We start from the raw sequence: 23,962 nt of genomic DNA, 5'->3' as shown, positions 1-23,962 counted from the left end.
CTGTGGAGTCCACATTTGTAGGATACTAAATTTTTGCAATTGTTGAATGCCAGTATTACTGGTAAAAATCAGAATTGCATAAAGGTTCGTCACAGTCATTCTCATATACAAATACAGTACAGTGGGGCACCAATTTTCACGCCTAATTGGGTCCAAAAATAATGCGCGAAAGTGGAATTAGCGAAAGTTGGGGCATTGTCTTTATGGGAAAAAGGCTAATTGGTTCCCGGTTATCCTAAAGTAACATCAGATTTTCATTTTCACTTGCAGGGGGGTGTGAGTTGGGAGCAGGGCAGTGAAATGGCGGGGGACAGGGCGACTTGGAGGCGATTTGTTTGTGGCCACCCCAAACGGGATTGAGGCGTCTGGCAATAGATAGATAGATAGACTTGCAGTACAGTACATCAAATCACTATTGTACATTGCATTGTGAGATACAAACAATAGAAACTGTACAGTACACATTATATGAGGAGAAACATACCACAGAGACCAGGTTGAGGTGTTTAATGGATGTTGGGGGTAAGTATCCACTTTTTATCACCACCACTGCCTCCCGGCCCTCCCCCCACACCACCAGGCTCTCCCCCCACACCACCAGGCCCTTTCCCCACACCACCAGGCCCTTTCCCCACACTACCAGGTATAGTAGAGGCCATTGAACCGTGAGAATCCAACACAATGGAGCTAGCACGCTCGTACACAATGGTGGGAATGGGTGGACAGAGTGTTGACATGACGTCATTCAAGATGGCGGTGGGTTGCGGGCGGGCGGTGCAGGAAATTCAAAGTTCAAAATATTGTCCCAAACCCAAAATTTGTGCACGAAAATCGATTTTTTTCAAGCGAAAGTGGAAGTTAGGGAATATTTGGTGCATGCCGCAAAAGTGGATTCTGCGAATCCTGCTGTAGCGAAAGTTGGTGCACTACTGTAATCTAATGATTACTATAAAACTACTTTTCTTCTGTTGTCAGGCTTACCAATCTCATCCCATGCCACAGTTATGACTAAGTCTGCAGATGAATTCTGGAGTGAATTTGTGGAGTGCACTGATTGCACAAATATGGAATGCCTTTTTTTTTTTTTTTTTTTTTTTTTAAGTGTATGATCTATAGTCTCACACTTGTATGTTAAAGTAAGTACCAGAGCACCTTCATGCAAGCCTCTCGCAACCACCACACTTAGACCTCTGCTTTTATCATGACCTTTTCAGCCACTTTCTGTATCTCTCTACTTCTACTTCTGTAGGTTTACCTCTCTTGTCAATCACTCCTTCCAGGTACTTAACCCTCTTACCAATTCCTCTCTCTCCATTCACCAAACATCACACTGGGAAATTCTCTCTCTCTCTCTCTCAGTAACAATCACTGTAATCTTATCTACATTTTACTTTCAAGGCACGATGCTCACAGGCATCTACAGAACTCTGCACCAGTCTATCATGTTCTTGTTTGCTATTTCCAAGCAGCACTGCATCATCTGCATACATTAGATTTGAGATGTTCCATCCTTCATCAGTAATTATCAATGTTGTCCCCTTCCATGACTCGTGTTTTTACCTCTCTCTCCAGGTAGATAGATGGAGTATAGATAGACAGATAGATGGTGTATATAAATGGAGATAGACAGATAGATTGATGGAGTATAAAGTTAGATAGATAGACATGAAGTATATAGATCTATGTGTGTGTGTGTGTGTGTGTGTGTGTGTGTGTGTGTGTGTGTGTGTGGAATGACCATGGGAACATCCTGCTCTCCCTCCAACAGTGACTAAAGCTTTTTACTTAGATGCCTGCCTACTACTGTGCTTGCCTTACTACCATCATAAAAACACTTAATGTCACAATAGTTTAACATCCACACCATATGTATGCAAAACCTTCCCAAAATCCTCCCTGTTTACCCTGTCGAATGCTATTCCTGGATCCAAGAACGCCATAAATACGTAACAGTCCATATCACAAGTCAGAGTTGCTTGAGTGATATGAGGTCGAAATGATTCTCCTTGGTTACTGATCAGATCCAACCTTCTTTGCGACGACAGTTAACTACCAGCTGAGGTGAAAGGGGTTCGGGATGTTTTGCTTTCTTGACACTGGACTTACCTATCACCATAGTTTGCATTAATAATGGAAGATGGCAGCAAACATGTATGTGTGTAGATATATTGTAAGGGAGGCTGGCACTTTTATGAGTGTAGGCAACAATACAGGTATGTAGACTGGCAGGTAGCAGGGCAAGGCTGGTATGTGTGTGCTATGATGGCCAGCTTGCATATATCATTGTGCTGGGTGGACAACTCCACTTAAGTCAGTGGTTTCCAACTTGTGGGGCACGTCCCCCTAGGGGGGCATGAAGGGCTGCCTGGGGGGTGCGAAGTCTTGATAAAGAGGGTGATTATATTTGAAAACTATGAATTGTGATGGAATTCAGTAATTTCTAAATATGGAGAAAATATTTCAGATATGAATAAGAAATCTAGTTATGTGATTATATAAACAATTTCAAAGATTAAGAACCTGTGATATTGACATGTGCCAACTATGCCAGTAAAATACAGTATTTGAGGAAGGGGGGCACAGGGAATGTGTCATTCAGTGAGGGGGAGCGAGAATTAGAAAAGGTTGGAAGTCACTGATTTAAGTTAACTTGCCCACTCCATACTTTATTTGCATAACAGACTTTGTGCTTAACTACCTAGCAGTGTATTTACTTATATACTTACCTATTTATGTAACTATGAAACTGTTTATTTACCCCCTGCTACCTACATATCTTCCTGTCTACCTTCCTACCTTTTATTACCTACATACCTCTGTGTTTCCCTTCCTACCTACATACAGTTAACTACCTACCTACCTCCCTACTGACCTTCCACCCTACCAACCAATTAACTGCCAACCTACCTCTCTACTTACCTTCCAACCTACCTTCCATCACTTACGTACCTACATATCCATGTACTGTCGTGGTCATAAATAATCACCAATCATCCGGTACTCCATGCCTCAGGCTGGCTCCTTTGTGTGCGGCATGTCACAGTGGAGTAAGAGGGGCTGAGAGGGAGGGGCCAGAGAGAGAAGGGAAGGTGGATGGGGGGACGAGTGATGGTGCGAGGGTGGAGTGAGGGAGGGGAGGGAGGGTAGGTAGAGGAGGGAGAATGAATTGCGTATTGGATGGTGGTCACATTATTTGTCTGTTTTCTTTCATTCAGGGCATGATATAAAGGAGTTAACCCGCCCCATCCCGACCACTCTTCCACCACTGACTCCCCCCAATCCTGACCATTTTTGGAAAAATTTTTTTTGGGCCCAAACCTCCACTTTTGGTGAGAAACATCGAAAAATCATAGAGAAATTGCTCACCTGAGGTTTAAAATACTTGATCCAGGTACCAGTACCTCCTCACCTTACTGTGTTTTCTATCAGGCTGGCTCCAAAGAAAATGAGTTCTGTGAGAGTGGAACCATTCCACACCACTCATAAACGGTATTTATTTATTTGGTACGAATTTATATGTAGTACAAGAGAATATTGGTTTTCACACAGTAATACGGGCAATATAAGCATTGTTTCATTCATGAAACGCATCAACATACCTGACCTTTTTTGGTGACATTACCTGATCATCATTTCTGACTGTTTCTTCCTCTAATGCTATGTAAAGTTTGTCCTCCACATTGTCATCGATTGGGGAATCACTCTGGCCCTGAATTTCGTACCGTGGCATGACATGGCTTTACTGGCCAGGTCACTGGTAACAGGTGAATTGCTGAGACAATGGCGTGCAGGGGGGGGGAGGAGGTCATGCTGGGTAAGGCATTGTCCCTGCCTGGCATCTTGTAGAGGAAGGTGTCATGTGTATATGTACCAAAAATCACTCGCGAAAATTGAAAATTGTGCAAATTAGGGACCTTGCAATTAATTCGCGTTTATGAACGTCAACGGGATTGGCAGTGACAAAACATGTGGACGTTAATTCACGTCGATGGGACGCCGCGGGTTAATATTCTGTAGATAATGTTGCATTACATCTTGTATAGCGGCATCAGATAACAAGCTTTAAATAGGTGGTGATACCAGTTGCTGGCTCGTGAGAGAAATATACTAACAAGACAGATCAAACATTAGTGCGGAGGTATCATGACTGTGTGGGCCCAGACTGTCAATGGATGGGTGCCAGAGAATGAGACAACACAGGCCCGCCTCCTCCAGCACACCACGGACGAGCGGGAGCTGTTCAGACGAAACCAACAAACCATCAGCAACATTGTTTCCTTGGTGCCGCAAAGACTGCAAAAGGTTATTAAGAGGCAGGAGGCCACTGGACTACTTAATAAGGCTTTCCTGGTTGCTTTGGCCATACCGATGTCAGTAAACATTGACAAAGATTTGTTTAGGGAGTTTGGGTAGGATTTTATTTTCCTTCTAACATTTTATGATAGATATTGTAATTATATCCACCCATGTGCGCAGACACCACATTTATTTATCTTTTATGCATAATTATCTTAAATAGCCTTTTCATAAAGAGATGCCATAAAATAGTTGAGATGATGAAGACTGTAGAGAGGGAATGTATACCGAAAGGATGATCATATTTACTGTGGACTCAGCCATGTCAAAGGTTGCATATGATATTTTGTTCCAAAATTAATTACATGTAAGGGTAGAAGACGTTTCTTAATTAAGCATTACGGAAGTCAAAGCCATCCAGATTCCATTCTGCGTCCGAAGTCAAAATATACGGATAAACACAAATATCTGGCTCTGCACTATTTGATCTGACACGTATCACCACCAATCTAAATCTCGTTATCTGATGCCGCTATACAAAGTGTAATGCAGCATTATCTACCGAATATTAACTCCTTTATATCATGCCCTGAATGAAAGAATATAGACAAATAATGTGACCACCACTTTCCATTCATTCTCCCTCCTGTACCTTCCTTCCCTCCCTTCCCTCACTCCACCCCCACACCATCACTCGTCCCCTCACCCACCTTCCCTTTTCTCTCTGGCCCCTCCCTCTCAGCCCCTCTTGTTCCACTGTGACTTGCTGCGCATAAAGGAGGCAGCCTGAGGCACGGGGTACTGAAGGATAGGTGATTATTTATGTCCACAACTGTACCTTCCTATCCTACCTGCCATTTACTTAGCAACCTATCAACCTGTATATTCTCATTCCAGGACAACGCCATCTTCCGCATGTCCAATGAATCCCTCAACACTGCCCTGGATGAAGAAATAAGCCAAAGCCAAGGCGATGATGATGGGCCTATTGTCATCAAAATCAAGAGAAGAGATAAAGATGGTAAGTAATGACTGAGATAGCACTATTATGAATGAGGTAGCACTGTAATGAATGAGGTAGCACTGTAATGAATGGGAAATCAGTGTAATGACTAGGAGACAAAGGAAATGAATGGGTTATCAATGTAAAATTATCACTAAGATTTTTATAGTTAGTTTCTTTTATGTAAATAATTGTGCCGGCACCTAAAGATGTTTATAGTCATTGGTTCATGACAAAATGGCATCACCACCACCACCACCACCACCATTATCCGGACCTCCTTTCCCACCCAAGGGTAGGGTGAGGAGTAGCAATGTCCAGACAGCACAAACTTGCCCAATCCAAATAGGCCACACTTCCATTCACTCATCATTCAAGCCCCCGGAATCCTGGCTCTACCGGATACGCCAAAAACGTTCACCACATTCTGCAGCTTCACACTGCGTATCCGATTGAGTCAGTCCGGACGCTGCCATGCTCACAAGGGGTGCCAAAATCCCTGATCACACACTTCTCACAAAATTCATCCAGCCAGCTCGATCTCTCATCAGTTCCCTAACCTCACCGACTTCCAAACCTCTCTTCCTCGCACACTCATCCACCATATCTTTCCACCTTCTCCTTGGCCTACCTTGTCTCCTCCCTCCTTCAAATTCACTCAGGTATACCTTTTTTACCACTCTATTGTTATCAATTCTTTCCATATGACCGTACCGTCTCAGGACACTTTCTTCGATTCTGATGTCCACCGACTTCCTCACTCCACACCTTTCACGAATCACATTATTTCATATCCTATCCACCTTCTGTACTCCACGTACATTCCTCAGCAGTCCCATCTCCACTACTCTTACTCTTTTCATTTTCATGCCACACCATAGTCCCACACCCATATGTTAGCATTGGCACTAACACTCCCTCATGTAAGCCTCGTGCAGCTGCAACACTCAAGCCTCTGTTTCTTATCAGGGCCTTCATTGCACCAGCCACTTTTCTTCCTTGTGTCACTCTACTTTCAACTTCTTTTGCACATTTTCTTCTCTTTTCTATCACTGTACCCAAGTATTTGAACACTCTCACCAATTCCAGTCTCTCTCTATTCACAGTGACATCACCCTGGGAGTCACGTTCTCTCTCAATAACCATCACTTTACTTTTCTCTACATTTACTCTCAAGGCACGACGCTCACAGACATCAGCAAAACTCTGCACTAGCCTACCAAGTTCTTCTCCGGTACTTGCAAGCAGTACTGCATCATCAGCATACAACAAATTTGAGATAAGCCATCTATTACCATTCACTACCATTGCCATCCCTTTCTCCATTACTTGTGTTTTTACTTCTCTCATCACCCCATCCATATATATATTGAACAACCATGGGGACATCACACAACCTTGTCGCATGCCCATACCGATTGTGAACCACTCAGATAACCATTAACCTTCACACATGCTTTGCTACCATACTAAAACCTCTTGACAGCACCTAACAGCTTACCATCTACACCATACACGCACAAAACTTTCCACAATCCCTCTCTGTCTACTTTGTCGTATGCATCTTCCAGATCCATGAATGCCACTAACACCTTATGGTCCTTCTCACAAGCCTTCTCTGCTACCTGTCTCACTGCAAATACTTGACCCACACATGCTCTGCCACTCCTAAAGCCACCCTGTTCATCACTCAGTAGGACTTCTGATATCTCACTTTCTCTATAATAATTCTTCCATATACCTTCCCTACCACACTCAATAAACTTATGTCATGATAATTCTTGCACTCACTTTGCTTACCTTTATTTTTGTACAGGGGTACAATCACAGCCTTTTTCCACTCTGCAGGCACAGTTTCACTCATCCATGCCTTCTTACACATCTGCAACAAGCACTTCATTCCATTCTTTCCACTACACTTAAGCATCTCTGCATACACCTCATCAACCCCAGCTGCTTTCCCATTTTTCAGCCGTTTCACAGCACTCTTCACCAGTGCGAATGATCATTATTGTTATTATTATTTTTTTTTTCCACTGAAGACTTTAGGACGAATATCTGATCAACACAGTCTCTTCCCATACAAAAACCTCCCTATTCTTCTCCAACTAATTCCTATGATATTTCCCTAACCCAGTAAGTATCCTGCTATATGCTTTTCCTCTTACACTAAAAATACAAAATTATACTTTACTTTCATTCCTCCAGGACTCTTCCTTCCTCCCAGGCCAATCTGCACATCTTCCATTTCCATTCTACTGCTGTCTTTCCCCTGTGCTTCAGCATTATTATTATTATTGTTATTCAGTTTTGGGGATGCCTCTTGCAGTAACTGGTGTTAGAAGCAATCTGTACTAACCCTTCCCTATGATGACTTTTTCATATATGTACAGTGGCCCATGAACACCCTATAAATTCGCCTGTAGGTATCTCATGTAGGGTTGGGCCGATAAGCAATTTTGCCAATTACTGATTACCGATTAAACGGACGTCAATAATCGGATGATACCAATTAATCAGCTGATTATTAAGAAATTTTAAATGTGATTAATCCTAATGAATTTATCAGTAGCACAAAGTTAAAGATATCACCCTAATGTTATTTTCAACTTCGTTTACTCCCCAACTGCCATCTCCTGTATGGAGTGCGAATAGTTTTAATCATTTGCCACTCTTCTATAGTCTAGCTTTGCTTTGTTGCAACATCTCATTCTGTGCATCCTGGTTGTAATTTGTTAGAATTTGACATTTTTCTTGTTCTTGTAGTGATTCTGGATGATACTAGAAAAAGTAGTGTTGAGAAAAATGTATCAGTTTCTCAAACCCTTTACCAACTTCTTAGTCTGGGATCTTAATATAGTATGTGTTTGTTTTAAATAACACTCTTGATTTTACCTCCATTAAAAAATATACATGTTTTGATTTTTTTTTTATTTGCATAGGAACTTGCTTGAAATAAATGCTTTGGAGAGGGTATCAGAGTTTTGGTAACATCACCATACTAACATACTGACATTAATACGTTATGCAGGTTAGTATAAAAGACAGAGATAAGCTTCTTCAACTAATCAGCCCTGATTAATCAGTCAACAGGCTGATTACCAAGTAATCGACAAAGTGGATGATTACCGATTACGTGCTGATTAATCAGCCCAACACTAATCTTATGTGTTGTAGGGATGGCTCAGCCTCCTGGTGTGGGTGTGGATATGGCAGTGGAAGTAGGAAATGAATAAATGATGCAGGATATACAGTGACAGCTCTAGCTGAGCCATCTCCATAACACAAAAAAAAATGCCCAGTGGAGAGGAGGAGGAACATTGTTTCGGGGCCACCATTTTATTCATGCTGCTGCCTGACAGATTTACTCAGCTTAGGCATGAGGTTCATACTAGTGAAAGGTCTTACACTGTAATGTACAGGCAAGAGTAAAAAGTTCAGCGACAATCATCTGCCTGCATTGTGTCATGCTTTCCATATTTCTCATTCCTCATACACTCATACCCTGATATCTGGCAGCGTTGTGTACCAGTGGGAGTGTGTCAGCGTGTATGTTGGATATCGAAGCAGTTTCCCCATAAGATAAGGAAGAAAAACCAGAGATGTTTTCCAGACCCAAACCCAAACTCTCATATACCTTACTCAGTCAGTAAAGACTGATGCAGAAACACAATTGGTAATGTTATTATCCACATAAATGATACTATTGCTAAAAAATGGCACATCAAACACCACATGCAGGAGGGGTGGGTGGTGGGACATGCGGTGTTCAAGACCGCTTCAGGGCAACTAAATGGCCAGGCAGGCTGCTGGCAGTGCACCAAGTGGGGGCAGGTGAGAGAGAGGAGATGGGGAGGGAGACAAGCAGGGGTGGGGAAGGGTGGGGGCACAAGGAAGGAGACAAGAAAGCCAAACAGCCCTATTTCCCCCCTCCCCCCACCAGGTCTCCCTCACTCATTCACTTTCACTCACTCACTCTCACTTACTCACTCACTCACCACTCTGTCTGTCTGTCTCTGTCTCAGCCTGTCTGTCTGTCTGTCTGTCTATCTATCTCTCTTTCACACACACTGAGTGGTGAGTGAAAGTGAATGAGTGAGGGAGACCTGGTGGGGGGAGGGGGGAAATAGGGCTGTTTGGCTTTCTTCTCTCCTTCCTTGTGCCCCCATACACAGAGGGATTCAATCTAGACGGACGTGTGACACCGGCGCTCCATACCAAATCATCACGGCCAGTGTCGTTACCTAAATAGTATCTTTGTATGAGTCAAGCTCAGTACCAGGTTAGACTAAATGGTTGTTCATTATAAAAAGGAAAAAAATAATAAGTTTCAACAAGACTTGTAAAAACAGGAAATAGAACCAAGACGAAAGAATACGCTGAGTCATCTCTGAGGTTTGTTTAGACTACAACAAGACGGAGATTGTAAGTATATGCTTTGCACTTTAAGTATTGCAAAATGGATACATACTTCAGTAAAACAAATTTGGAAAAGAAAAGGGATAAAGGTAAAAAGCAAAATGATGATTTCTACCAAGAACTGGTTGAAGTAGAGACTCACAATAGACTGGTTGAACATGTAAACAAACTAGAAATGGCTTTCAAAAATGAAATTGATGAAATAAAGAAGCAGATGCACTTGCAAAAGGAAGAAATAGAAAAACTAGGAAGGAAGGCCAATAAGAAAGATACAACCATCAGTGAACTAACCATGGAATTGAGTACACTTAGGAAGAAAATGAGTGAAATGGCAAGTACAGTAGTCAATCACGAGAGTGTTATGGAAGAGTTCAAAAATGACACAGAGACAATTAGGCAAGTTAGCAGTCTTATTGACCAGAGCAGTGATATTGAGGAGAAGATCACACAAGTAAATGAAGCTGTGCAAAGCTACAAAAATGATGTAGAAACCACGTATGCAGAAATGGTGAAAGTAAAGAAAGACTTAGAAACAAGGGTGGAGGAAAAAAGCATTAAAAAGGAAGTGAAAAGAATAATCCAAAACAATCCAAAGTTAGTCAGAGATTCAGTAGAGATAAACAGATCAATAGTAATCACTGGTATAGAAGAGGATGAAGTTAAAAACAAGATCACTAGAGACAAAAAGGAGATGGCACATGTAATGAGCTTACTGAAAGAAGTGTCAGAGGAAATCTGTAGTAAAGACATAGAGGAACACAAAAGGTTAGGAAAATACGAGAAAAGCAAGACAAGACCTCTAAAGGTGACTTTCCAGAGTGTAAACACTGTGGAAGAGATACTAAAAAATGCAAAGAATCTTAAGGAAAAAGAGGAGTTCAAAAATGTATGGATAAAAAGATGCCTAACACAAGAGGAACTGGAATTACTGAACGAGAAAAGGGAGGAAGCAAAAACAAAAAATGAGGGAAGATCAGAAGAGGACAAAAAGAAATTTTTTTTACAAAGTAATAGGATTGCAGGTACGAAAGTGGTACACAAACAGGATGGAATAAAAAGGAGGAAGGTAGTAGAACCATGTCATGACAAGTATATAAACAAGATGATAAAGTTGATGTACTCAAATGTGGATGGAATGGTATCTAAATTACTAGAGAAGAATGATTATGTCAGAGAAAATGAACCACAAATAATATGCCTAACTGAAACAAAATTAATACCAAGGATATCAAATGACATACTAAACTTAGAGGAATACAATATATGGAGAAGAGACAGATATTTAAAAAAAGGAGGAGGAATTATAATATTAACTAAGAAAAATCTAAAAGTCAAGGAAATAAAACTAGATATACCTTCACAAGTAGAACTGATTGCAGTAGAGATCGACACATCTGAAGGTAAAGTAATTGTAGCAAATTTGTACATGCCACCCAGATCAAACACATGGGAAAGAGACGAATATGAGGACCTGGCAGAGAGTACAATTCAGAGTGTAAGATCATTGCTTAACCCTTTAACCGCGGGTATTGTTTTGGTCTGACTGTCCTCTCCCGCGGGGGTTTCAGCCAAATGTAAACAAACCTTTTAACCTTAATAACTCTGCACAGAATAAAGCTAGAGAAAAAAATAAGGTACCATTAGAAAGTACTAACCTTCAGCTTTCCATTGATGTAGGTTTCATGACTTCGTTGACTTTCACAGGACGGGCAGTGCCGTTAGAAGTGAGGGGTGTAAAATCACTATTTTTCGCTCACACATCATTACCTTCGCTCATACACCATTACCAAATGCCAACCTCATTCTGATAATAATACTATAAACATATATGAACACTGCACATACGATAAACACCCACTCTGTGTTCACTGAGGCAGGTAAAAGGCACTGTAATTATCTGCACTTCACTGCCACATCAGCGGTGTTGTAATCACTATTTTTCGCTCACACACCATTACCAAATGCCAACCTCATTCTGATAATAATACTATAAACATATATGAACACTGCACATACGATAAACACCCACTCTGTGTTCACTGAGGCAGGTAAAAGGCACTGTAATTGCCTGCACTTCACTGCCACATCAGCGGTGTTGTAATCACTATTTTCGCTCACACACCATTACCAAATGCCAATCACATTCTGATAATAATACTATAAACATATATGAACACTGCACATACGATAAACACCCACTCTGTGTTCACTGAGACAGGTAAAAGGCACTGTAATTGCCTGCCACTTCACTGCCACATCAACATGTGTTGTCACTCACACAGCTGGACAGATACTGATGCGCGCTTGGTCAGGGGTGGGGTGGGGGGCCCAGGGGGGGGGAGGGGGGGCCCCAGGGGAAGAGGGAGGTGGGGGTCGGCTGGAGTGAAAGAACTTAATAGCTACTCTCCCTTGAAACAATTGGCGCACGGAAAAAACGCGGGATATTCAAAATATTCACAAACATTCGAGAATGACACCCGCGGTTTGGTCCAGTTTTTGCAACGTCATTCTGGAATGACACCCGCGGTTAAAGGGTTAATAAAATGAAAGAGAAATCGGAAAGAATTATACTAACTGGGGACTTCAATACAAATATAAATTGGAATACTCTAGATATAAATAGCCAAGAAAGCTGTTGGGACCAAAAGCTCCTGGATCTCGTACAAGAGTTTTTCTTAACGCAACATGTGAGGGAAACCACCAGAAAAAGAGGACTTGATGTACCTTCAGTGCTAGATCTAATATTTACAAGGCAAGAAAATGTTATTGACAGTTTAATATATCACCCTCCACTGGGCAAAAGCGATCATGCAGTACTAAATTATAACTTCAGGATAGCATATGACATAGTAAACAGCAATGATAGTTACAAAAAGAACCTAAACTATAAAAAGGGAAATTATCAAGACCTATAGAAGAATTTCTTAGAAGTTGATTGGGAAAATGAGCTTAGAGGACAAGATATAAATGCTGTATATAAAAAATTTTGTGAATTTTATGAAATAGGAGTCCAGAAGTACATCGCACAGCACAAAGAAGCAGATAAGAAAATACAGAAATGGTTCAATACAGAATGTAAAAAATCAAAAGAAAGAAGAGATTTGTTGTGGAATAGATACAGAAGACACAATAGTGAAAGGGCGTATAATAATTACAAACAGGCAAGAAATGACTATACAAGAATAAGGAGGGAAGCCCACAAACAGTTTGAGGCGGATATAATAAATAAAAGTAGTGATCAACCAAAGCTGTTTTACAGCTATATCAGAAGCAAAACCAAAGTAAAAGATATAATACAATCCATTACGGACGAGGGAATCACTTATACACAAGAGAAAGATATTTGTGAAGCACTAAATAAGAATTTCCAATTAGTTTTTACAAAAGGAAAAAATTTTGAGAGGGACTATGTGGAACACGCATGTCCACACATACTACCAGATATACAAATAGCAGAAAAAGTAATACAGGAGGAGTTAAGTAGATTAGACAGAGGAAAAGCAAGTGGTCCTGATGAAATTTCATGTTGGGTATTACGAGAATGTGCAAAGGAGTTATGTAAACCATTATTTTTAATTTTCAAGAAATCCTTGAGTCAAGGTAAACTACCTGATATTTGGAAAAAAGCAAATATTGTCCCCTTATTCAAGAAAGGAAATAGACAAAATCCTCTCAACTACCAACCAGTATCACTGACCAGTGTTGTAAGCAAGGTATTAGAAAAACTTATAAGAAAAGCTTGGGTAAATCATCTAGAAGAACACAGTATGATAAAAGAAAGACAGTTTGGTTTCAGAAAAGGAAAATCATGTGTTACTAATCTGTTGAGCTACTATGACAGAGTAACAAACACAATACAGGAAAGGGAAGGATGGGTGGACAGTATCTATTTAGATTTCAAGAAAGCTTTTGACACAGTACCACACCAAAGACTTTTATGGAAACTGTACCATCAAGGAGGAATTCGAGGCAAACTGTTTTGTTGGATGCAAGACTTTCTCATAAAAAGAGAAATGAGGACAGTACTAAGAGGAAACTACTCATCATGGAAAGAAGTGACTAGTGGAGTACCACAGGGTTCAGTGCTGGCACCAATCATCTTTTTAGTGTATATAAATGATATAAACAGTAACACTGGAAATGAAAGCTATCTGAATATGTTTGCAGATGATGCAAAAATACAAAGGAGAATTACTAGCACAGACTCTTGTAGGGAGCTACAAGAAGAATTAAATAAACTTCATGAATGGAGTAGTACATGGCAAATGGAATTCATTGTGGACAAGTGTCATGTAATCAAGTTTGGTAAAAGTGGAAAAAGACCTGATTGGGATTATAAGTTAGGAAATAAAACCCTATACACATCAGAAAGAGAGAAAGACCTAGGTGTGATTATCAATAACAGACTATCTCCGGCTGACCACATCAGCGAGAAGGTACTGAACATGTATACACTGCTTGCAAATATGAGAATAGCATTCACATACGTAAATGAAGACATGCTAAGAAGGATAATAACATCATTCATTAGACCAACCCTGGAATATGGATCAGTAGTCTGGAGTCCTCATCTCAAAAAGCATATAGACAAGATTGAAAAAGTTCAAAGGGCCGCTACAAGATGGATACCAAGCTTAAGGGACCTAAGCTACGAAGAAAGACTAAATAAACTGAATCTACCAACACTACAGGAGAGAAGGAGAAGAGGTGACATGATAATGCTATATAAATGCATATCAGGAAAGGAAAAAAATAGACATAAATGATTACTTAACATATGGAGAAGCATCAGCAAGAGGACACTGCAAAGAATTGCATAAGAAGAGAGGTGATAAAGACGTAAGGAAATTCAGTTTCCCAAACAGAGCAATTGATCAATGGAATGCATTACCAAATGAAATAGTGTGTGTCAAAACAATTCACAAATTTAAGGATATGTACGATAAATATGGTTTAAGACACGGGACAGTACGAGCTTGACTCATTCCTGTAAAGATACAATTAGGTAAGTACAATTAGGTAAGTACACACACACACACACACACACACACACACACACACACACACACACGGGAGACAAGAGGGGGTGGGGGAGGGTGGGGGGATGGAGAGGGAGACAACCAGGGGTGGGGGAAGGCAGGGGGACGAAGAGAGACATGCCTGGCAGCGCTGAGTGTTGTCGGGGATGGAGGAGGGATGGGGGGGAGGATTGACAGGGGGGTGGAGAAGAGGGGGGATGGATGGAGGATGGGAGGACTAGGAGAGTCTCGTTTCAAACCTAGGGAGAGGCGAGGTGTCGGACTGGAGAGTCGGGGTGTCGGACGAACGAGGCAGCGTACATTCAAACTGTTCGGATTGTGGGAATGTTCCCCTATTTATTGTGTTCGGTCTAGTGAAGCGCTGGTTATCGATGCACCGGATAAGAGGGTATGGGTGTACTGTATTTCTCAGTGATTATCCTTCATTTTCATACACTTTTTGCCGTGTTCACATTGCTGTCACTTAAAAATAGCTCACATAATGTAAAAGAAGAACACACACATATACACACACACACACAAGCAGTCAAAGGAGGCGGACGTGCGACATCGGTGCTCCGTACCGAACCAACACGGCCAGTGGCATTACCTAAATTAGTATCTTTGTATGAGTCAAGCTCTGTACCAGGTTAGACTGATTTTTCATTATTAAAAGAAAAAAAAAATAAGAAGGTTAAACAAGACTTGCTCAAACAGAAAAGAGAACCAAAACGAAAAAATTCGCTCAGTCAGCTGAGGTTTGTTTACAGCAGCACGGGGAATGTAAGTACATACTCTAACTTTTAGTATTGCAAAATGGATACATACTTTTGTAAAGCAAATTTGGAAAAGAAAAGGGACAAAGGTAGAAAGCAAAATGATGATTTCTACCAAGAACTGGTTTAAGTGGAGACTCACAACAGACTGGTTGAACATGTACACAAACTAGAAATGGCTTTCAAAAATGAAATTGATGAAATAAAGAAGCAGATGCACTTGCAAAAGGAAGAAATAGAAAAACTAGGAAGGGAGGCCAACAAGGAAGACACAACCATCAGTGAACTAACAGTGGAATTGAGTACACTTAGGAAGAAAGTGAGTGAAATGGCAAGTACAGTAGTCAATCACGAGAGTGTTATGGAAGAGTTAAAAAATGACACAGAGACAATTAGGCAAGTAAGCAATCTGATAGACCAAAGTAGTGATATTGAGGAGAAGATAACACAGGTGAATGAAGCTGTGCAAAGCTACAAAAATGATGTGGAAACCACGTATGCTGAAATGGTGAAAGTAAAGAAAGACTTAGAAACAAGGGTGGAGGAAAAAAGCATTAAACATGAAGTGAAAAGAATAATCCAAAACAATCCAAAGTTAGTCAGAGATTCAGTAGATATAAACAAATCTATAGTAATCACTGGTATAGAAGAGGAAGAAGTAAACAACAAGATCACAAGAGACAAAAAGGAGATGGCAAATGTAATGAGCTTACTGAAAGAAGTATCAGAGGAAATCTGTATTAAAGACATAGAGGAACACAAAAGGTTAGGAAATACGAGAAAAGCAGGACAAGACCTCTAAAGGTGACTTTCCAGAGTGTAAACACTGTGGAGGAGATACTAAAAAATGCAAAGAATCTTATGGGAAAAGAGGAGTTAAAAAATGTATGGATAAAAAGATGCCTAACACAAGAGGAACTAGAATTACTGAAAGAGAAAAGGGAGGAAGCAAAAACAAAAAATGAGGGAAGATCAGAAGAGGAGAAGAAGAATTTTTTTTACAAAGTAATCGGATTGCAGGTACGAAAGTGGTACACAAACAGGATGGAATAAAAAGGAGGAAGATAGTAAAACCATGTCATGACAAGTATATAAACAAGATGATAAAGTTGATGTACTCAAATGTGGATGGAATGGTATCTAAATTACTAGAGATGAATGATTATGTCAGAGAAAATGAACCACAAATAATATGCCTAACTGAGACAAAATTAACACCAAGGATATCCAATGACATACTAAACTTAGAGGAATACAATATATGGAGAAGAGACAGAAATTTAAAAAAAGGAGGAGGAATTATAATATTAACTAAGAAAAATCTAAAAGTCAAGGAAATAAAACTAGATATACCATCACAAGTAGAACTGATTGCAGTAGAGATCAACACATCTGAAGGGAAAGTAATTGTAGCCAATTTGTACATGCCACCCAGATCAAACACATGGGAAAGAGACGAATATGAGGACCTGGCAGAGAGTACAATTCAGAGTTTAAGATCATTACTACATAGAATGGAAGAGAAATCGGAAGGAATTATACTAACTGGAGATTTTGATACAAATATAAATTGGAATACTCTAGATATAATTAGCCAAGAAAGCTGTTGGGACCAAAAGCTCCTGGATCTCGTGCAAGAGTTTTTCCTAATGCAACATGTGAGGGAAACCACCAGAAAAAGAGGACTTGATGTACCTTCAGTGCTAGATCTAATATTTACTAGGCAAGAAAATGATATTGATAGTTTAATATATCACCCTCCACTTGGCAAAAGCGATCATGCAGTACTAAATTACAACTTCAGGATAGCATATGACATAGATAACAGCAATGAAAGTTACAAAAAGAGCCTAAACTATAAAAAGGGGAATTATCAAGACCTAAAGAAGTATTTCTTAGAAGTTGATTGGGAAAATGAGCTTAGAGGACAATATTTAAATGCTGTATATAAAAAATTCTGTGAATTTTATGAAATAGGAGTCCAGAAGTACATCCCACAGCATAAAGAAGCAGATAAGAAAATACCGAAATGGTTCAATACAGAATGTAAAAAATCAAAAGAAAGAAAAGATTTGCTGTGCAATAGATACAGAAGACACAATAGTGAAAGGGCGTATAATAATTACCAACAGGCCAGAAACGATTATACAAGAATAAGGAGGGAAGCCCAAAAACTGTTTGAGGAGGATATAATAAATAAAAGTAGTGATCAACCAAAGCTGTTTTACAGCTATATCAAGCAAAACCAAAGTAAAAGATATAATGCAATCCATTACGGACGAGGGAATCACTTATACACAAGAGAAAGATATTTGTGAAGCACTAAATAAGAATTTCCGATTAGTTTTTATAGAAGAAAAAAATTTTGAGAGGGTCTATGTGGAACATGCATGTCCACACATACTACCAGATATACAAATAGCAGAAAAAGTAATACAGGAGGAATTAAGTAAATTAGACAGAGGAAAAACAAGTGGTCCTGATGAAATTTCATGTTGGGTACTACGAGAATGTGCAAAGGAGTTAAGTAAACCATTATTTCTAATTTTCAAGAAATCCTTGAGTCAAGGTAAACTACCTGATATTTGGAAAGAAGCAAATATTGTCCACTTATTCAAGAAAGGAAATAGACAAAATCCACTCAACTACCGACCAGTATCACTGATCAGTGTTGTAAGCAAAGTATTAGAAAAGCTTATAAGAAAAGCTTGGGTATATCATCTAGAAAAACACAGTATGATAACAGAAAGACAGTTTGGTTTCAGAAAAGGAAAGTCATGTGTAACTAATCTGTTGAGCTACTATGACAGAGTAACAAACACAATACAGGAAAGGGAAGGATGGGTGGACAGTATCTATTTAGATTTCAAGAAAGCTTTTGACACAGTACCACACCAAAGACTTTTATGGAAACTGTACCATCAAGGAGGAATTCGAGGCAAACTGTTTTGTTGGATGCAAGATTTTCTTATAAAAAGAGAAATGAGAACATTACTTAGAGGAAACTACTCATCATGGAAAGAAGTGACTAGTGGAGTACCACAGGGTTCAGTGCTGGCGCTAATCATGTTTGTAGTGTATGTAAATGACATAAACAGTAATACTGGAAGTGAGAGCTATCTGAATATGTTTGCAAATGATGCAAAAATACAAAGGAGAATTACTAACACAGACTCTTGTAAAGAGCTACAAGAAGAATTAAATAAATTTCATGAATGGAGTAATACATGGCAAATGGAATCCAATGTGGACAAGTATCATGTAATCAAGTTTGGTAAAAGTGGAAAAAGACCTGATTGGGATTATAAGTTAGGAAATAAAACCCTATACACATCAGAAAGAGAGAAAGACCTAGGTGTGATTATCAATAACAGACTATCTCTAGCTGACCACATCAGCGAGAAGGTACGGAACATGTATACACTGCTTGCAAATATGAGAATAGCATTCACATACATAAATGAAGACATGCTAAGAAGGATAATAACATCATTCATTAGACCAACCCTGGAATATGCATCAATAGTCTGGAGTCCTGATCTCAAAAAGCACATAGACAAGATTGAAAAAGTTCAAAGGCCCGCTACAAGATGGATACCAAGCTTAAGGGACCTAAGCTACAAAGAATGACTAAATAAACTGAATCTACCAACAGTACAGGAGAGAAGGAAAAGAGTTGACATGATAATGCTATATAAGTGCATATCAGGGAAGGAGAAAATAGACATAATTGATTACTTAACATATGGAGAAGCATCAGCAAGAGGACCATGCAAAAAACTGCATAAGAAGAGAGGTGATAAAGACCTAAGGAAATTCAGTTTCCCAAACAGAGCAATTGATCAATGGAATGCACCACCGAATAAAATTGTGCCAAAATAATTCACAAATTTAAAAATATGTACAATAAATATGGTTTAAGACACGAGACAGTATGAGCTTGACTCATTCCTGTAAAGATGCAATTAGGTAAGAACAATTAGGTAAGAACACACACACACTCACACACATGAGGCGCTGAGCAGGGCTGAAGCATGTCAACATCACTTCATATCTATCTGGCCAAACCTGGCCAGTGACCATACCTAAATAAGTATATGTATATGAGTCAAGCTCTGTACCATGTTAGACTAAATGGTGTCCTAATATAAAAAGAAGAAGTTTTAAGTAAGACTGTTGTTCAAATAGTAAAGAAAACAAAGAAGTGCAAGAATGCGCACAATCAGCTGATCAGTTGTTTGTCTGCGACTTCACGCCAGGGAATGTACTGTAAGTAGAATTTGTGCTCTTAGTAGTGCATGATTTGCTTGTCAGAGTGTAAACACTGTGGAGGAGATACTAAAAAATACAAAGAAACTCATGGAAAAAGAGGAGTTATAAAAATGTATGGTGGAGGGAGGGAGAGGGAGGGGTAGACCGAGGATGAGGTGGAGGGATGGAGTTTAGAGGTATATGAGGGAGGGGGGGGTGAGTTGGGGGGAGGGGAGTCAAATGGTGGGTGACAGAGTGACTTGGAGGCGTTTTGTCTGTGGCCACCCTTTGCGGGATTAGGGCGTCGGGCTATAGATAGATAGATAGATAGTAGTGCATGATGGCCAACTACTTTAGTAAAGCAAATTTGGAAAAGAAAAGGGATAAGGGTAGAAAGCAGGATGATGATTTCTGCCAAGAACTGGTTGAAATGGAGATACACAGTAAGCTGGTAGAACGAGTAAACAGACTAGAGATGGCTTTTCAGAATGAAATGGATGAAATTAAGAAATTATTCCTCTTGCAGAAGGAAGAAATAGAAAAATTAGGAAAGGAAGTCAACAATAAAGACACAACAATAGATGAGCTGACAGTAGAGGTGGGTTCACTTTGGAAGAAAATTAGTAAAATGTCAAGTACAGTAGTCAACTGCGAGAGTATTATGGAAGAGGTCAAAAATGATACAGAGACATTTAGGCAAGTAAGCAATCTCACATATCAGAGCAGTGATATTAAGGAGAAGATAACACAGGTGAATGAAGCAGTGCAGTTACAAAAATGACGTGGAAACCACTTATGCTGAAATGATGAAAGTCAAGAAAGACCTAGAAACAAGGGTGGAAGAAAAAAGCATTAAAAAGGAGGTGAAAAGAATTATCCAAAACAATCCTAAATTGGTCAGAGATTCAGCAGACATCAACAAATCTATAGTAATCACTGGTATAGAGAAGGAAGAAATAAAAACAAGATCTCGAGAGACAAAAAAGAGATGGCAAATGTAATGAGCATATTGAAGGAAGTATCAGAGGAAAACTGTAATAAAGACATAGAGGAACACAAAAGGTTAGGGAATATGAGAGAAATAAGTCAAGGCCTCTAAAGGTAACCTTCCAGAGTGTAAACACTGTGGAGGAGATACTAAAAAATACAAAGAAACTCATGGAAAAAGAGGAGTTATAAAAATGTATGGATAAAAAAATGCCTAACTCAAGAGGAACTGGAATTACTAAAAGAGAAGATGGAGAAAGCAAAGACAAAGAACAAGGGAAGAACAAAGGAGAAGAATACATTTTTTTACAAAGTAATCGTATTGCAGGTTCGAAAGTTGTACATAAACAGGAGGGAATAAAAAGGAGGAAGGTAGCAGAATCTAGTCATGACAAGTATGTAAATAAGATGATTAAGTTGTACTCAAATGTAGATGGAATGGTATCAAAATTATTAGGAGTGAATGATTATATCAGAGAAAATGAACCACATATAATATGCCTAGCAGAAAAAAAATTAACACCAAGGATATCAAATGACATCCTAAACTTAGAGGAATACAATATATGGAGAAGAGATAGGAACTTAAAAAAAGGAGGAGGAATTATAATAATAACAAAGAAAAATCTAAAAATCAAAGAAATAGAACTAGATATACCCTCACAAGCAGAACTGATTGCAGTGGAGACCAACACATCTGAAGGGAAAGTAATTGTAGCCAACTTGTACATGCCACCCAGATCAAACACATGGGAAAGAGAAGAATATGAGGATCTGGCAGGGAGTACAATTCAGAATTTAAGAGCATTACTACACATAATGGAAGAGAAATCGGAAAGAATTATACTAACTGGAGATTTTAATACAAATATAAATTGGAATACTCTAGATATAATAAGCCAAGAAAGCTGTTGGGACCAAAAGCTCCTGGATCTCGTGCAGGAGTTCTTCCTAACGCAACATGTAAGGGAAAGCACCAGAAAAAGAGGACTTGATGTACCCTTAGTGCTAGATCTTATATGTACTAGGCAAGAAAATGATATTGACAATTTAATAGCACCCTCCATTCGGCAAAAGCGACTATGCAGTACTAAATTGCAACTTCAGGATTGCATAAGACATAGTTAACAGCAATGAAAGTTACAAAAAGTGCCTAAATTATAAAAAGGGAAACTACCATGACCTAAAGAAGTACTTCTTAGAAATTGATCTTTTTTTTTTTTTATATGCGAGGAAGAAGGAACCAAAGGCCATGAGCCTGCAGTAACAGTTCCCTCCAAGAGAAAAACAAAATACAATAGAGAGCCAAATTCAAGAACCGATCATTTTGAGATGCCTGGACACACTGCGTTTGAAAGACTGGAGATCATAGGCAGCAGGAAATACAGACTGAGGGAGACAGTTCCAGAGCTGACCTGTTGCATAAATGAAAGACTGGGAGTAACAGTTAACTCTTGCATTAGAGAGTTGGACAGAAAAGGGATGAGAGTTTGCTGCCAGACGGGTGCTACGCGCCCGTCGTAGAGGTGGAGGAATGCAAGCAGACAGTTCAGAGGAGCAGTGGCCATTAAAGTAGCGATAGAAAAGAGATAAAGATGCAACAGTGCGGCGAAGAGACAGAGGTTGAAGGGAGTCAGTAAGAGGAGGAGAGTTAATGAGATGAAAAGCCTTTGACTCCACCCTATTGAGAAGAGCTGTATGTGGGGAGCCTCCCCACACATGAGAGTTGTACTCCACACAGGGGCGGATAAAACCCCTGTATAGAGTCAACAATTGTGCAGGGGTAAAGAAAGAGCGGAGTCGGCTTAGCACACCCAATCTCTTGGAAGCAGATTTTACAAGAGATGTAATATGATCTTTCCAAGATAAGTCCCGAGTAAATGAAACCCCAAGCATGTTCAAGGATGATGCAGGATTAAACTGAATATTATTAAACATTAGTGGGTATACCTGTTGAAGGTTTTGTCGGGTTGATAGGTGTAAGAACTGAGTCTTGGATGCATTAAAAACAACCATATTATTTTTATCCCAGTCAGAGATACGAGCCAAGTCAGACATTAGGTGTGCCATAGCCTCATCCCTTGTTTGTTGAAGTAACTGTTGAGATGGGCATTGCGGGAACCGAATGGAAAGGTGAAGGGTGGAGTCATCAGCGTATGAGTGGATAGGGTTAGATGTACAGCTTAGAAGATCATTGATGAATAAAAGGAAGAGAGTTGGTGATAGGACAGAGCCCTGAGGAGCACCACTGTTGATAGATCTAGGAGAAGAACGATGGCCGTCTACAACAGCGGCTATAGAACGACCAGAAAGGAAGCTAGCGATGAAGGCACATACAGAAGGATAGAAACCGTAGGAGGGCAGTTTGGAAATTAAAGATTTATGCCAGACTCGATCGAAAGCCTTTGAGATGTCAAGTGCAATGGCAAAGCTTTCGCCAAAGTCCTGAAAGGAGGATGACCAGGAGTCTGAAAGGTAGGTGAGAAGATTGCCAGTGGAGCGTCCCTAACAGAACCCGTACTGACGATCGGAAAGAAGGTTGTGATAGGAAAGATGCCTTAAAATTTTTCTATTGAGAATCGACTCAAAAACTTTTGAAATACAGGGCGTTAAAGCAATTGGACGATAGTTGGAGGGTTGGGAGTGGTCACCCTTCTTTGGGACTGACTGAATGAAAGCAAACTTCCAGCAAGAAGGAAAGGTACAAGTTGACAGACAAAGGCGAAAGAGTTTGCCTAGGCAGGGTGTAAGCACAGAAGCACAGAAGCTTAGAGGAAAAGATTTAAATGCTATATGTAAAGAATTCTGTGAACTTTATGAAATAGGAGTCCAAAAGTACATCCCACAGCACAAAGATGCAGAAAAGAAAATAAAGTAATGGTTCAATACAGAATGTAAAAATTCAGAAGAAAAAAGACATTTATTGTGGAATAGATACAGAAGACACAATAGTGAAAGGGCATATAACGACTATAAACAGGCAAGAAACGATTATACAGGAATAAGGAAGGAAGCCCAAAAACAGTTTGAGGAGGATATCATAAACAAAAGTAGTGATCAACTGAAGCTATTTTACTGCTACATCAGAAGCAAAACCAAAGTAATAGATAAATGCAATCCATTACGGATGAGGGGATCACCTATACTCAAGAGAAGGACGTTTGTGAAGCACTAAATAAGAATTTTCAATCAGTTTTTACAGAAGAAAAATT

General features: G+C 39.7%; 1 protein-coding gene across 1 annotated transcript in view; it reads left to right on the top strand.

The window, feature by feature from the left end:
- Positions 1-23,962, top strand: part of LOC145411874 (bestrophin-2-like) — a 285,723-nt gene that overhangs the window by 158,414 nt on the left and 103,347 nt on the right. Inside the window, exon 11 of the mRNA XM_080281833.1 lies at positions 5,194-5,317. Within this exon, the coding sequence (XP_080137959.1) occupies positions 5,194-5,317 (124 nt within the window). The remainder of the gene's footprint in view (positions 1-5,193; positions 5,318-23,962) is intronic.

The sequence above is a fragment of the Coenobita brevimanus genome, chromosome 91 (assembly GCF_032717465.1).
Source record: "Coenobita brevimanus isolate Jiangsu-jjx chromosome 91, ASM3271746v2, whole genome shotgun sequence".
NCBI lineage: Eukaryota > Metazoa > Arthropoda > Malacostraca > Decapoda > Coenobitidae > Coenobita > Coenobita brevimanus.
Note: the sequence above shows the minus strand (reverse complement) of the source record. Positions and strands in the feature narration are given on the sequence as shown.